Below are 16383 nucleotides of genomic sequence, written 5' to 3' on the forward strand. Positions count from 1 at the left end.
CATATCATTATTGATGCATTTTTAACATGAATAGAAATGTCAAATAACTATTACACATAGTCGTGTATTACTTTTAACATAGATACACAAATGTATCCTTCAAGTTGGAATCATTAAAAAATATCATCTTCGAGCAAATCATTCTTAAAGTCATATAATACGAAATAAAATAAGTGTATTACGATTTGGAAAAATATTAAAGTTGATGTTAAAGAATAAAGAAAGAAAAATTGTAATTAAAGATCTTAAATAATTAATTGAAATTGTTAGATTGGATAAAAGTATATAACATGATATTGGTTGATTTACAAAAGCATTTTTTCGAGCGCCAAATAAGTGCGAAACGTTAACCGTATGTAATAGTACCTTAAACAGTTACCACAGAAAATCCAATATGGTGACAGTTGTAGAGCGGTTCTGTCGATCTTCTCTAATTTAAGATAAGAAAATTACGATAATGCCACGAAAGTAATAACAATAATGAAAATTCGATTGAAAATATAGTGATCAATTAAAAAATTCTCATGTCATACCAATATATTCTATAGGTGATCACTAAAAAAATATATTTCTCCAGGGACAGTGGCTGGAACTTTGCCACACACTTTGTCCTTTGAGTTGTATTTAAAGATAAAAAAAATTCATTTCTTGAGAAATGGAATGTGTCAGAGTAGAAGGTGATACGGAAACGAACGACACCGAAACTACAAAAAGCAAAATTAAAGATAAAAATGAAAGTTGTCTAACAGATGTTTTAGATATTAATACTCGTCTGAGTCTGGAAACAACAGAAATTTCAGAAGAACCTCATACAAATGGTATTTCCCAAGAAAACGGTTTATGCGATTCTTTTTCTAGAACAACCGATTCATCCAATCATCCTCCACAATCTCAAACAATGGAAACTAGTCATTTAAATCAACATGGTACGTTTAATTAAATGGATATAACGTTAAGGCACATTAAATACATTGTTACCAAAATCAAATACCAAATCAAATATATTTCAAACCATATGAAATTTGTTAAAAATAATTATGTCTGTTTGAGTAGCAATCTAATTATGTCTAACATATTGTTTATAAGTATATCTGATTGATGTAATTTTTAAATGGCATTGAAAGCCAAATGATTGTTAGATTTAACAACTGGTTCTCAAATTTGCTTTTGCAGAGTGTACTTAAAACATAGTGTACTAGAGTGTACTATTAAAATATTTATAGCATGTGAACATTATAAAGTATTGATTTAATAGAGGCATAAAAATACATTATTTTTTTTTTTTTCACAGAAAAAATGGAAACACTATCCTTGGAAAGTAGTGATAATGAAATTCAATATGTTAGTTATACAAGTGAACTGCAAATGCCTGATATAATGAAATTGATACAAAAAGACTTAAGTGAACCATATTCTATTTATACATATAGATATTTTATCCATAACTGGCCGAAGTTGTGCTTCCTGGTAAATATACTTTAAGATAGTATTTTCATTTAAGCAGTGCTGCTATTTAAATTAATTTTCTTTGGTATAACATATATTTGATATTTTATAGTAATAGAGTAATACATTAGTATTTGAACTTGTGTAATATTTTTAAAAGATATCAATATGGAGTAATATAATAGCAAAATAAAAAGAACTTAGCCAGCTTTGGTTGGATTCCTTTATCTTTCAGGTATAGAATTTACAGAAAACTCTTGCTTTTTGTTCATCAAGGCAATGCATGGTGACGAGTGTGTAGGTGCCATTGTCTGCAAGCTGGACATCCACAGAAAGGTAATAAAACGTGGATATATTGCAATGCTAGCGGTTGATGTAAAATATCGAAAACGCAAGATCGGATCGAATTTAGTGAGGAGGGCAATACGTGCAATGGTAGAGGATGATGCAGATGAAGTTGTATTGGAGACTGAAATAACAAATCGACCAGCTTTACGATTATATGAAAATTTGGGATTTGTGCGTGATAAACGATTATTTCGATATTATTTAAATGGAGTGGATGCTTTACGGTTAAAATTATGGTTTAGATGAAAACCGCCAGAGTGCTTATGTCAATAGGAACTTAAATAATTGCAGTGTTAAAGCAAAAGATTTGCATCCTTCCTCGGACAGACATACAGCATTAATGCCACAGGGATTAATGTGTACGCACAATTTGCTGATGCTAACTTTTAATGAAATAATAATTATAGACTGCATAAATATTTATGCTATTATTAATTAGAAATACAAAAAAAGATTGTGCAGCAATATAAGTCTATTTAAATATTAAAGGAATTATGTATAATATTGGAAGAGAAATTTTTGATGATTTAATTCTTGATATAAATTTATAATATTTTTTATTTGTGTTACATTTTCATTTCTAGGTTTTCTCAGATCATTGGTTAACAATAATTGCTATGGCATTAATGCTGATTTTTTATATAGATTTCAATTACAGCCTACAATTACATAAATTTGAAAAAGTGATAGGATGGAATAAATCCAGACTGTGAAAAAAAATATTGAAAATAATCAATGTATTTTGCGGTATCACATATTATTGGGATGTATACACTGATGCAGTAAATATATACACTCATGTGCTTTTAGCAGAATAAATAAATTTAAATAATATCGAAGAGATTATGTCGGATAGACGTTATTAGATAAAAGTTTTGCATTATATATATATATATATATATATATATATATATATATATATATGTATATATATATATGTGTGTGTGTGTATACTGTGCAGTATTCCACAGACTATAATTGATTATGAGTATTATATTGCAAGAAGTGTAACATCCTTTCAATGTGTGATTAATAACTTAAAAAATAAACATCAAATATAAAGCTCTCTCAGGCAGAGCCACAAACAGTTAGGTAAAATATTTCCAATTGAAATTATAAAGTTAATATACGGACTGTCTGCTATTTATATATATAATATATATATGATATATATATAATATATATATTATATTAAACAATGGAAAAAGAGAGTTATTGTTCGTAAAATTAAAATATTCTGGAAAATTGTGCGTCTCGTGCTATTATCGCAGGAGTCGTACATATCACCGTCTACCTTCTATATCTACCTTTGTATAAAAATAAATGCGAAGCACAGATCATAATGTAACTATCAAAAAATATGTAAAAAATGTTAATAAAAAGTAGTAAATGTTTTTACCTACAACTTATTTAATTATAATTATCTGTACATTTATTTGCCTATCGCCATGGCTATAAATTTCCAAAATATTTTCAATCTTGTGTGTCACTAGATGACCTTTGTGTCACCAGATGACCTTTGAAATTTCGATTATCTTATGTACATTATTACGCTTATAATTACGTTATATATAAATATCTTTATTTTGATATAAAATAATTTTATAACTTATATAATCGTGACGACAGACCAAATATTAAAAAAATATATATCTAAGTTATAAAAATTATGTTAATAAAAATTGTTATAAATGTTGACTGATTTATAATCTTAAACATTTGTTATATCTTTATTTAGTATAAGATAAAAAAAATATATATATATTTAATACATATTTTATATATATATTACTATATAATATATGTATTATTATTAAATATATTATATATTATTTTATATATATATATATATATATATAAATATATACATATATTTAATATATATATACTGTAAAATCTCAAAGATATTATATATAAATCTATCTATAAATAGAAATATATTATTTATACATATAAAAATAAATACCGCGAAATCTAGTAATTCAAACAGTTTCCAACCTATGTCGGTAACCGCGCTGTTCAAGAGCTTCATCATGAGTTCGTTTATAAAAACTCTCTTAGCAGTCTAGTAGAATATAGAATCGAACTTGAATTTACTCCGTAGTATAGTAGGACGATGAGGAAAACATGTTTGGTTGATTGAAGGAAAGGAAAATAATGTTACAGAATACGAGACAGGAGACAAAAAAAATGTGTGATAAATATGTTATCGGCTATTGGGTACGTGAAAAAAAACGACAGAAATTAAACTTCGACGATTTTGAGAAAGTATGTAGAACAGAAGGATTTTCATTAAAATTGGTAAGTTTTATATATTTTTATCGGAATGATTAATTTTAAATAAAAATTAATTCGAATATTTATTATATTAGAGGTTATGGTTTCATAGGTGTCACGTTTTTTTCATTATATACGTTTTCATTACATATGTAGATTTGTTTTAAAGAGAAATTTCTTTTAATATTCTATTTTCATGTTTTAATTTTTTTTAGGTAGATATTTATTCAAGTTTAGAATCACAGGGACCACTTCATGTATTTCTACATAAACTTGTGGATTTGCTAGCACATGCTGAAGGTGGAAATGGAAATGTATGATAAAATTAATTATTTTATTTCTCTCTGATATCCTATCATAATTATCTCTTTATTTTTAAGGCTATAAACGTTACGTCAAAACTGCAAGAATATATTGATAAACATCCTGAATTAATAGTTATAGATCCCTTGGAGAATGTTAAGAAATTGCATAATCGATATAAATATTATAAAATTATCCAAGAAAGCATACATTTTAATGGTAAATGTGACAACAGATCTTTCAGTAAAATTATTTATATAAGTCAGGCATTTAATCTTGCTTGATGTTTTTATGTACGATATATATTTTTCTTCTAGACGTATTTATTCCAAATTTTGTAGAATTGAAGAGTACAAATGTTCTTGAAAATATGCGCATTTTAAAACAAAGTGGAGTTAAATTTCCCTTTGTTTGTAAGTCGCTTCTTGCTCATGGATCAAGTGATGCACACAAGGTAATTATCGTATGTATAATCGTTATAATGATTCAAATATTTATATAAAAGAAATTTATATTTTTTTTTTTGCCAGATGATGGTCATTTTCAATTCAAAAGATTTAAAAGACTGCCAGCCTCCATGTGTTGCTCAAAACTTTGTCAATCATAATGCCATTTTATATAAATTATTTGTAGTTGGGAAAAATTTCCATGTCGTTGAACGTCCAAGCTTGAGGAATTTTTATTCAGATGATTGTGCATCATTAAGCACATTGTTTTTTAATACTCATGATATATCCAAACCTGATTCTAAATCTAAATGGTCTATACTGTCGGAAGAACATATACCTACAGTGGTGAAACCGAATGTTGAAATACTTGAAAAAATCGTCAAAGGAATTACCAAAATATTTGGGCTTCATTTAGTTGGCATTGATATTGTGATAGAAAATGATACTAAGAAATATGCTATTATAGACGTCAACGTTTTTCCTGGTTATGACGGATATCCAAATTTTTTTCAGCATTTAATAGACAGTATTAAACATCTTTTAATGGAACGAAAAGTTCTTAGACAAAATTCTAAAAGTTGTTCTTTAAAAAAATCTCACAGTGATGATTTAGATTCCGGTTTTGAAAGTGACGAGAAAAAGAAATGTTCTACTAAATAAATAGAGAATATATAATTACACTCATTTGCTTCTATGTCTAAACATTGCGTTTTTATATTTATAAAATTAAAAATATAAATAGCGTTAAAAATACAAATTATAGCTTATTTAATATGATTAATTTTTTATCTAAAGTACAAAGATATTTATATTGATCAAAGTTATATTATTATTATCCATTGTAATACAGTAATGGCAAGTTTAGCGTTTTTAAGGCAATATAATCGTAATATCTTGGTTTAGTAGAAATAGATGGATAAGGATGTTGGAGTAAATCCTTTTCTTTTTTTTTTCTTTTTAATTAGTGTTAAATTATCCGATTGTCGCATACATATAAAGTTTTTTCTGAACGAAATTACCGACTGAATACTGTGATTGTAAAAATATTGAATAGAAACTTTTTACTATTTATATATATATAAGCAATTTTGCGCATTTTTTGTGACAGAATAATTTTTTATTATTTTTGTTCTTTTTTTTTTTTTAATATGATAATAATAAATTTGAACAAATCAAATGTGTACATAGTGCTATATATGTATATAACATTCACTGTATATATATATATCGTATATATAGTTCACTTTTTACTTTTCCATTTCATATTGTAATTAACAGAGCTTAGAAATTTACATGGTCATTTGTATGTTCCTTTTTACCTATTATCAGGTAGACGTCTCTTCAGGTGATAATAATCCCCAAATATCTACAGTAATATTTGCTATATCATGATGATAATATATCAGTTAAGAATTGTTTATTTACATGTATGTACATATATTTTTTATGAATAAAATATACAAAAATTGATCACATTTAGCGCACTTCGATTTAGACAAATTTTTTTGTTATGTAATGTATCTATGATTAAATTATTCTTATTTTTTTTTTTCTTTGTTTCAAAACTAAATATAATTATAAATACCAGTTATTTTATTTTATTTTTTTTATTTTAAAGAATATCAGTGTTATCTACACTTACTTCTCCTGAGCTGTAATGTAATAACTGAAATATGAAAAAAAATATAATTCTTTTCAATGATATTAAAAATAATAATATTAAAAAGTATTGAATATAGAAATCATATAATTTACTTACACTCGTAGTGTCACATAAGGAAGTCAATGTATTATTACTGACGAGTGCACGATTACATGTGGCTGCTGAATTTTTCATAACTCTAACTTCTCCAAGAGAATATGAACATGAACTTGGCAAGTATAATTCTCCTTCAGAATGAGATGTTTCTGATGAAGTCTAAAATAAATCAAATCGTTACATTTTTCAATGTAAAATGAACACATGAAAGAAAATTCTTATATCACATATCTTACCGTAGCAATATGTGTAACAGGTATATTAATATTTACATCGGATGTATTACTATAAAAGTAATATCACAAAATTCATTAATAACAAATAATTTTTAAGGAATAACAATATTAATATTTTACATACCTGCAATCTTCACCCTCTGATAACTTATCAATTACTTTTGTAAGTAAATGCAAATTGGAAACTACCATATTTATATCAGAGCTTTTATCATTTTTATTGGTATTATCATTTATTATAAAATGTAATTTTGTATCATCTGAATAATTTTCTTGTTTCTGTTTAGTAGAATATTTGTCTATTTCAGACTTTGTATCGGATACTTGTTTTTCATTTTTCTTATCAAAGTAAATATCTTTAATAATTCTATCTTCACATTCAAGAATGTCTTGTTCATGTGAAATATCATACTGAGTACTTTTTTCTAATACTTGAATTTCATTTTGATTTAATTCATTGATCGAACTTTTGGTATCTTCGATTTCCATAGTACTTAATGGACAAATTTCAAAAGATTTTTGTTTACATTGCATAGGATTGTATGTAATATCATCGAAAGAATTTGTATTAGAGATAACATCATCATGCACTTTGTATTCGTTATCTTGCACAAATGCTTTCACCGAACAACTTTTTTCATTTTCGTAATCATGTTTTTGTTTTGGTAAAAGATCCAAGATTAAATTGGATTCTCGGTTTATGGTATCAACAAAAAACTTTTGTAAAATGGTAGGAATATCATGATTATATACATTCGAAAACAGTTGTAAGTGCTTAATTAATTCTTGTACCATCAAAGGATTATATTCTACATTTGATAAACTATTAACAATCGATCGTTCAAAACTGATCTTTTTCTCGAAAGATAGATGGTCGACAAATTGATCTTGACGTTTCAAAAGACATTTTGAAGCTTTAGGAAGAAGTAATTCCTCATTATTAAACGATGTTTGATTGGATTCGTCATTCCTTCGCAAATCTTCAAGGACATCAATATTATTAGAATGATAATTTGTTGAGAGAGGAACACAAGCCATAACATTTTCATTATTAGAACAAATTTCTAACGTTTTCTTTTCTACGTCAGGGATATTTTCTACGTTTAATTCGATAGAACACAAATTAGATTTATCTAACGTAAAAATCTTATTAATCAATTTGTCACTTTGTTTTTGTTCCAATGAATACGTATGAACCTTGGAAGTTTCCTCTCTTAAATTACAGAATTTATTTGTTAATGACGAATGATCGTTTATAATACACGAATTTTTTTGTAATTTGTCTTCTTCAGATATAACAATTGCTTCGTCCGATAATGATAACATTGATTCATCATTTTCTTGATGTTTATATACTAATTTCGAAGGATTTAATTTCATTAATTTCGTATTATCACTTTTAAGGGCTATTAAATTACAATATGTAACATCAGTATTATTAGGTAACTTAGTGTTATGAGATTGAACGGATAATTTCAATTGAAATTCTTCTAACATCTCTTCTAATTTCTTTTCACTTTTAGAAATACGTTCGATCATTTTATCATAAAGAAAGAATATATCATTGAAATTTTCGATCGAAGGTGGATTTAATTCGATCTCATTAAAAATACTATTATCTGAATCATGCATACTGTTATCTAAAACATTTCTACTCTCATCTTTTGATTTGTACGACGAATTATTTCTTAGATCGTATTTTTGAAAAATATTTTCAAAACGTTCATCGATCTTATTATATAATTTTTTCTTTTGGTCCCTTCGTAAATCATGTTTATGAATCATTTTAAATGTTTTCTCGCAATCCGTTTTTTTATTTTTTTTTAATATCTTAATATTATCTTCCTCGATTTCTTTGATATTATCAAGCGAAGTTTCACTCAGATTTCTATCGATTCTTTGTCTATAATTATTAACATTTTCATCGTCTACGTTATCATGATCATTATTATCATCAATATCGTGAGATTTACTCGTATCCTTTATCTCATCTTTTTGTATAAATTTTTTTATATCTGTATCAACGTAAGGATTAACACTTTTAATGCTAATTTTTCTATGTTCAGGTATTAGGTTTTTAATATGGTCCGAATAAGTAGAAGAGGAGTTTGATTCACCATTCGAACGAAAACAGTCGACACCTGTCCTTGGCAGATGTTTCGAAACGTTCTCTCCATCTTTATTCTCCTCCCGTCCACTATTTATTTCACGTTCAGACGATAGATCATTCCTCCTTTCGTCTATCAAGTCTTTAGAATAAGAATCATCCTCGTCCTTCGAAACAGGATTATATTGTGTTATTATATCTTTTTCAATTCTGTCTTGTTTTTTTTCTATTCTAAACTTTTTATTAATCGGTCGATTCTTTATTGAACTTTCATCGATTTCATCGATCGTTTCTTCCATTCTTGATTCATTAATATTACTATCTTTCGATGATTTATCATTTATACAAGATTCATGACGGAATTTATAAATATTAACATTAGAATTATTATGAGCGAAAGATGTATCGGGCGATATGTTAACGTAGCCTAAATTTTGTTTCATCAATTCCCTTGCGATATTTAATGGTGGAGCATTTTGAATCGTTAAAGATTTTATTTTACGTTTGTTAGCATCGACTCTATCATCTTTTATTATTTCATTTTTCTTCGTAATCGTACATTTTGGATTATTAAATTCGACTTGTTCGTAAGGTATGCAACAATAGCGATTTCTTTGTCGATAAAGAATATCGTTGGAATATCTTTTTGCAATTCGAAATTTTGGTTCCAACAAATGTGCGATTCTTTTGTCACGTTTTTTCATGATTTTCTTTGTCAAAATTTCGTCTCTCTCCGAGTTGCTTTCGGTCTCTTCATAATCGATTTCTTTGAGTTTTGAGGACACAAGTTCGCGTATATATAGTGCTTCTTCTTTCTCATCTTCTAAAGGTGGTTCTAAGTAATCGGTGTACCTTAAACGAATTAAAAAAAAGATAAAATTATAAATCGAGAAAATTGATTAAAAAAATATAACAGGCAGATAATAAATTATTTATACGATAGATAACATAATAATAATTATATAGTAGGATTAATAATAATATATTTATATAAATATATATTATATTACATATATATAATTATTTTTATTAGTAATATATGTATATTTAAATACAATTTTTATTGCGTATAAAAAGAAAGAAATTAATGCATATAGATAATAAAAATCTTATAATAATAACAACATTAATGAAAAAAGGATAAACAATAAGTTACTAAATTTGTTAAAATTCAACCAACCTTTCCTTCTTTTTAACTCTGCGTTTAGTTTCAGTTTTAGTGTATAGCCAAGTAACTTCTGTGATTTTATGTTGTACTTCTTTGAGTATTTTTTCTGCATTTTCGATTGCACTTTGTGTATCAGGAGAAAGTAATGGGCTCTCAAGATTATTCGTCTTGAATCTTTGCTTGTCCGGCTTAATACGATAATAATATTAATAATTAGAAATGAAGAAAAAAGAAATGATAATAATCAAAAAAATGTTATTAGCTTTAAATTGTAATAAAAAATTAATGAACTTTTTGTAAGAAATAAAAAAAGAAATAAAAATAAATATCGTAAGAATAATATATACGAATATAATATAAACGAAAAAGAAGAATAATTTTTTATACCGATTCGATATCAAAATCGATAGTCGTAGATCTTCGATCAATTGTCTTTTCCCTTGAATTTTCAACTTCTTCTAAGATTCTTCGAGATTGCAAAGAATGTACAGAGCTATGATCCATAAGACTCGTTGTACTGGGATAAAAATATTCTTTGGTAGTTTCCTGCATAACATTCTTTTTACAATAGCATTCGTTATCCGATCTTCGTTGTCTTATTTTTTTCTTTGATTGATTTGCCTCGTATCGTTGTCTCCTAAAAAATATATCATTGATATATCAAATAAATTGTACAATTACAATTGTACAATTGTAATTGTTTGTGTAATTTATATTTATATATAAAAAACGTATCACTGATATAGTAAAAATAGTAAAATTTATATAAAACTTATATTCATATAAAAAATGTATCATTGGTATATAAAACAAATATATAATAAGATTTATCTAAAATTTATATTTATATATAAAAAGAACGTATATTATAGACATATACGACAGATATTACAAATTTTATATAATAAGAAAAACATTTTTAATACATTCTTATTTACAAAATATTTATAAACATTTATTAGTCGAATTAAAAAGAAAAAAATTCGAAAATATTTCATAAACTCGATTAAATAAAAAAGAAAGATATTTTACGATCACATGGGTTATAATAATACGCTTAATAATTATTATCATAGAAATACATAAAATTACTAACATTATATCGGCGACGATAACAAGACAGTAATTTAATGTTCTTGCGGTCTTTCGAACGGAAACGGAACGTTCCGCGTCGCGGAACGATCCAGCATGTTCTGCGACGTCGCGAAACGTTCTGCACATCTGGTTCCGCACTGTAAGATTTCTATACACTCTATTATCGACCCTTAAAGGGAACGACCTGTTTAGTGCGAATATTCCGTGTACGTAAATGATAAGAAAAATTTTATGAATCAATAAGGAAAAGAAAAAAGAAATATATATATATATATATATATATATATATATATATATATATATATATAAACGATCTTAAATTTATTTCATTTGACAAAAATGACCGCCGAAAATATTTATCATTTATTTTGATATTTTCTTCAAAATAAAATTAATTTCTTATATATTATTTTCGAATTCGAATTGGATAAATTATATTTTTCTTTATTTTTTTTCCTTTTCTTTTTCTTCCCTTCTTTTTTCCTTTCGATTATTAGAATCGAAGGAAAAAATGAATTATAAAATATCGAAATAAATTTTGCGTTTTTTTTTCGAGCAGAGAATGATGCTATTAAAGCAGACGTCATTAATCTCCACGTATCTCCAAGAGGTCTCCCGGCTTTAATGCGCCATGATCAATAACAGTACGTCGAAGGTACGCACATACACGACATGCTTTAAAGACGATGGAACATCGCGAATATGCATTGAAAGATGTGTATATATCTATGTATTTGTGTATAATGCATAAAATTGGGATTTCAAAAAATAAAAAATCGTAGCATAAAACTTTATTGAATTTTGATCAGTATTTTGATCAGTATTAACATAATCATAAAAGTCAACCAATCAAAATTCATTTTTCGATTTATATCACGAGATTTACGATATTTTATATTTAATAATTAATTTTTTATCAATTACACATTAACATATAAATATTTTATTTAATTATTGCGAGTGAACAAAAAGAGAGAAAAAAAGAAGTATATATATATACATATATATATATATATATATATATATATATATATACACATGCATACACATAAAATAAAAATTGTTTGTTCTATTTAAAGAGATGCTCTTATATAAAAATATTAATTAAAAATGAAATAAATATATCGCGTGACAAGTCCAACACGAAGTTGTGATATAGAAGAACGATGACGAAATACTTAGCTCGAACTGTCGTGTGACGATACTCCTTAAGCGGTAACGATCGCGTATGTTGACCCTTAAAGGTGAAGAATCCTTTTCCTCAAGCCATGTACCATGTTCAAATTGTACAATCGAATAAAATTGCATCACAAGAATAATATTTTCTTTTTTATTATTGATTTTTAATCGTCAATGAGTATTAACACAAAAAAAAAGAAAAAGAAAGACACGTGACATTACGACACGTTTTTTCAAAAGCATCTACCTAAATATTTTCTTTTTGTTCACGACACTGAGCATAATTTCAATTACTTTTATAATTGAATTTAATCTTTGTTGAACTATTTTTAATGACAATGAATTTTTTGTCAACACGCGTAGTAAAGAAAATGACATCGTGGTACGTTCTTTATTTTTTTTTTGTTTTCCTCAAAAATCCTAATATTATATATTTTTTTACGAAAAGGCGAATTAAATTTTAATAACTTTTATAATCGAACGTAATCTTTATTGAATTATTTTTACTTTTAATGAATACCTTTTTTTCTTTTTCAATTAACACGAATCGTGAGAACATTGCAGCGCTGTATATTTTTCGAATATACTTCACGTATTTTTTCTTTCTTCCCTATGAAACGACCAGCATAATATTTCGATCAATTTTAATTGGTATATTTGATGCTTATTAGATTATTTTTAATTTTGAATGAATATTAATAACTGCGCCAATGCAAAAGAAATTTCACGTGACATAATAGAAACAAAAATATGATATATATATATATATTGAACGACGAGGATGATTTTCCTTATTGCATTATTTTTAACTTGAATGAACCTATGAACGCCGTATGATCTAAAAAAAATTGAAGATAATGAAAAATTATGCAAATTTATTGTTGAATTTTTATCGTAGTCACGTGACGATCGTCGCTCGCTTTAAATTCGGATTCGTTTGGTGGCAGACAGTTCAGACCGTCTGGGAACGACAGATCAATATACCGGTACTGCGTTCTTTGTCCCGTAACCATCCCTTCTCTTGTCACCCCTCTACTCTTTCTTTTGCTTTCTCACTCTATCTCTCTCTCTTTTGCGCTCGCTTTCTCTCTCTCACTCTCTCAATAATTTCTACCCCAGCAGAACATTGGCATTGATTTTCAATGTCCAGAAATTCTCGCGAACTTACGACGACGTAAGCACTGAGAAATTGATTCCGAAATATGAAAATTCGTGACGTAATACCTCATAAGACCATTCTAATCGGATTAATACCAAATGTGAAAACATCGTCCAATGAAAATTCTATTCAATTTTCATATCATTTTAAATCATACATTTGTACGTGTTAAAATTTCAATTTTATAAAATTATTATTCACGTTAATATGCTAAAAATAATGTACAATTAAAATTTCTCACAGCTATTCCTGAAAATGTTGAAAAATAAATTGATATAAAGACGTAACTATTACTATAACTATTTCACACAATATTGAAATATAAAGTAAAATAAGAAATGATTTCTAGCAATTATTCGCTGATAATATTGTGTAGATTAAAGTAAAACAAATAAAAAAAGAAAAATGATTTATTACAATTTATTTCTGGCAATGTTGAGAAATAAAGTAAAACGAACGATTTGCAATAACTATTTTCGACAGTATTGAAAAATCAAATAAAATGAAAATAGTAATCCCGTTTATTAAAACGGTAAACGAAACGGACAAGGTAGAGAGATAGAGATAAATAGAGAGAGAGAGAGAGAAAGAGAGGAGAGAAATAATAATAAAAAGCACAATTAGAAAGAAATAATGAGAACTCAGGATGATTACACATCAACACATATATTTTTGCCTTTGCTTGCTGCATACATACGATAAAGAGTACAGTGTTACGCGTTTTTTTCGAGGTATGGTATATGTACTAGAAAATTTCATTATTCGCTACTACAATTGCTATTTGACGTATTGTTTTTCGACGTGTTTGCGCTTTCGTGTATCTGTGGTTAACTATACAGATATCGTATAAAAGAAGAAAGAAAAAAAGAACAAAAAAGAAAAGAACGGAACGAGCATGATAAAAATTATTAATTAGTTAAAATATGGTGGAAACTCGCGTGAAAAAGTTCTTTCACCCTCTCGCAACATTCACATACTCACGCACGCGTATATATATATATATATATATATATATATATATATAATTTTCGGTGACAATGATAATGAGGACACGTGTTTTTCGTCTCTCATGTCTCATTCAAAGACAAAAAAAGAAAGAAAAAAATAAAAAAAAAAAGAGAAAAAAAATAAAATCCGTTTCGTTCTTGGAATACTGAACAGACAAATTATAAGTTAACAAACAAATAATATAATAATAATAATAATAATATAATAATAATAATAATAATAATAATAATAATAATAGTAATAACAAAAAAGAGATAAGAACGAGTAATAAATCCGATAAACAGAATACATATATATATATATGGCATATATATACACATTCTGGTACCGAACATCGAAGCATTAAAAAAAATGTGAATGCTATGAACAAAAATTCGTCCTTATAGAAATTCGAATTATCAACTCGTCTTATCCAAAGAGAAAGAGAAGAAAAGAAAAAAAAAAGAAAGAAGAAAAGGCTTGAATGACACGAGAAAAACGAGTTGTCCGAATAATTTGTTTGTTTTTTTTACATGTAAAAATTGACAAAACAATAAGACAGTCAACTGATTAAAAAACGGTCTAACATCTTGTCACAATATATTTAAACGAATAATGTTGTACAAAAAATGGCGACAATCTAGCCAAGACATACATATATATCTCATTTTCTTCGAGAGGAAGAAAACAGAAAGAAAAAAAAAAAAAGAAAATGAAAAAAAAATGAAAAAAAAAAGGGAAAGAAAAACATTCACACAAATTAAAAAAAGTTCGGTGTAATATATAAGACAAACATTGAATTTTTTCGTACAAAGGTCACACATCATTCATCACACACTCTTACGATTTATCTGCTCGATTTTATATATATATACACATATATATATAAAATATATATATATATATATACACAAATATATGTATATATATATATATATATACACATATATATATGTATATACATATATATATACACATATATATATGTATATACATATATATATACACATATATATATGTATATACATATATATATATATATATATATATATATATATATGTCACACTTACAATGTATTATTATAGACAATACGTAGTAAGATCTCTGCAAACTCTCTTTCTCACATTTCTCTCTCCCTCTCATTCACTCTCTCATTCAGAATATCGATCCATTTGACTCGTATAAGATTAAATAAAAAAAGAAAAAGAAATATATCACGTATGTAGGATCGCGTATTGCTATTTATCATTTTTTTCATCAATTCCTCCTTCTATTTTTTTCTCATTCTTACGTATATCTTCCTCTCTTTCTCTCTATCACTCTCTCATTATCATCCCTCCTGGACACTTCGGCGCAGAAGTCACGAGAGTCCAAGACAAGAGGAACGCTTGAAAATACATATATAGCGCATATGACAAGACAATGAATGTACAAAGAGAAATAAGAATTTCTATATTCGCGAGAAACGAAACAAACAAAAAAAGAAATAAAACAAAGAAAAAAGAAAAAGAAAAATAAAAAAAAAAAAATGGGAAAGACTCTCTCGTCGAGACTTCGTTCCGTTCGTTGTGTCCCCTTTTTAATATCGTCAATTTGTACAATTATATACAACAACAACAACAAGGAGCTGCTCTTATTACATTCGGTGGTCTCTTCTCTCATTTTTAATTCTTATTTTTTATTTTTGTTTTATTTATTTGTTTATTTATTTGTTTTCTTTTTATTCCTCGTGGGTGTTTGCATGCTCACGGGAATCATGAAAAAGTATCATATTTCAACCTCTCCTCCCCCTGAGCCACGATGATCATCCATTCACCTACCCTCCCTCTTCACTCCATTAGCATGCATCTAAGCAAAAAAGTCAGACTG

At 26.7% G+C, this 16383-nt stretch overlaps 3 protein-coding genes across 6 annotated transcripts in view; 2 read left to right on the plus strand and 1 right to left on the minus strand.

The window, feature by feature from the left end:
• Positions 1-170: 170 nt before the first annotated feature.
• Positions 171-2514, plus strand: LOC124946761 (N-alpha-acetyltransferase 30-like). The gene is made up of 3 exons (XM_047487956.1): positions 171-926; positions 1292-1467; positions 1723-2514. The coding sequence occupies exons 1-3, from the start codon at positions 656-658 to the stop codon at positions 2038-2040; spliced, it is 765 nt and encodes a 254-aa protein (XP_047343912.1). The 5' UTR covers positions 171-655; the 3' UTR covers positions 2041-2514.
• Positions 2515-3805: 1291 nt separating this feature from the next.
• Positions 3806-6296, plus strand: LOC124946757 (inositol-tetrakisphosphate 1-kinase-like). Its single transcript, XM_047487950.1, has 5 exons — positions 3806-4095; positions 4287-4385; positions 4452-4593; positions 4692-4828; positions 4905-6296. The coding sequence occupies exons 1-5, from the start codon at positions 3952-3954 to the stop codon at positions 5481-5483; spliced, it is 1101 nt and encodes a 366-aa protein (XP_047343906.1). The 5' UTR covers positions 3806-3951; the 3' UTR covers positions 5484-6296.
• Positions 6297-6376: 80 nt separating this feature from the next.
• Positions 6377-16383, minus strand: part of LOC124946743 (probable E3 ubiquitin-protein ligase IRF2BPL) — a 42778-nt gene continuing 32771 nt past the window's right edge. For 2 of the 4 annotated variants that reach the window (XM_047487912.1, XM_047487914.1), the window contains 6 exons: positions 10481-10730; positions 10106-10281; positions 6943-9777; positions 6819-6867; positions 6583-6741; positions 6377-6489 (listed from right to left, as the gene is read on the minus strand). In XM_047487912.1, coding sequence (XP_047343868.1) covers positions 6436-6489; positions 6583-6741; positions 6819-6867; positions 6943-9777; positions 10106-10281; positions 10481-10730 — 3523 coding nt within the window. In that variant the 3' untranslated portion in view covers positions 6377-6435. Of the gene's footprint in view, positions 6490-6582; positions 6742-6818; positions 6868-6942; positions 9778-10105; positions 10282-10480; positions 10731-11189; positions 11437-16383 lie in introns of those variants that run through there. The other 2 variants (XM_047487913.1, XR_007100169.1) reach the window with 2 other exon arrangements.

This window comes from Vespa velutina, chromosome 2 (assembly GCF_912470025.1).
Source record: "Vespa velutina chromosome 2, iVesVel2.1, whole genome shotgun sequence".
NCBI lineage: Eukaryota > Metazoa > Arthropoda > Insecta > Hymenoptera > Vespidae > Vespa > Vespa velutina.

What these genes read in the sequence shown, in the direction of transcription:
- LOC124946761 (XM_047487956.1), top strand. Translation starts at nt 656, where the DNA reads ATGGAATGTGTCAGAGTAGAAGGTGATACGGAAACGAACGACACCGAA. An exon ending in TAGTCATTTAAATCAACATG is followed by an intron (nt 927 to 1,291) that starts GTACGTTTAATT and finishes TTTTTTTCACAG; the next exon opens with AAAAAATGGAAACACTATCC. An exon ending in GGCCGAAGTTGTGCTTCCTG is followed by an intron (nt 1,468 to 1,722) that starts GTAAATATACTT and finishes TTGTTCATCAAG; the next exon opens with GCAATGCATGGTGACGAGTG.
- LOC124946757 (XM_047487950.1), top strand. Translation starts at nt 3,952, where the DNA reads ATGTTACAGAATACGAGACAGGAGACAAAAAAAATGTGTGATAAATAT. An exon ending in CTGAAGGTGGAAATGGAAAT is followed by an intron (nt 4,386 to 4,451) that starts GTATGATAAAAT and finishes TTTATTTTTAAG; the next exon opens with GCTATAAACGTTACGTCAAA. An exon ending in GATCAAGTGATGCACACAAG is followed by an intron (nt 4,829 to 4,904) that starts GTAATTATCGTA and finishes TTTTTTTGCCAG; the next exon opens with ATGATGGTCATTTTCAATTC.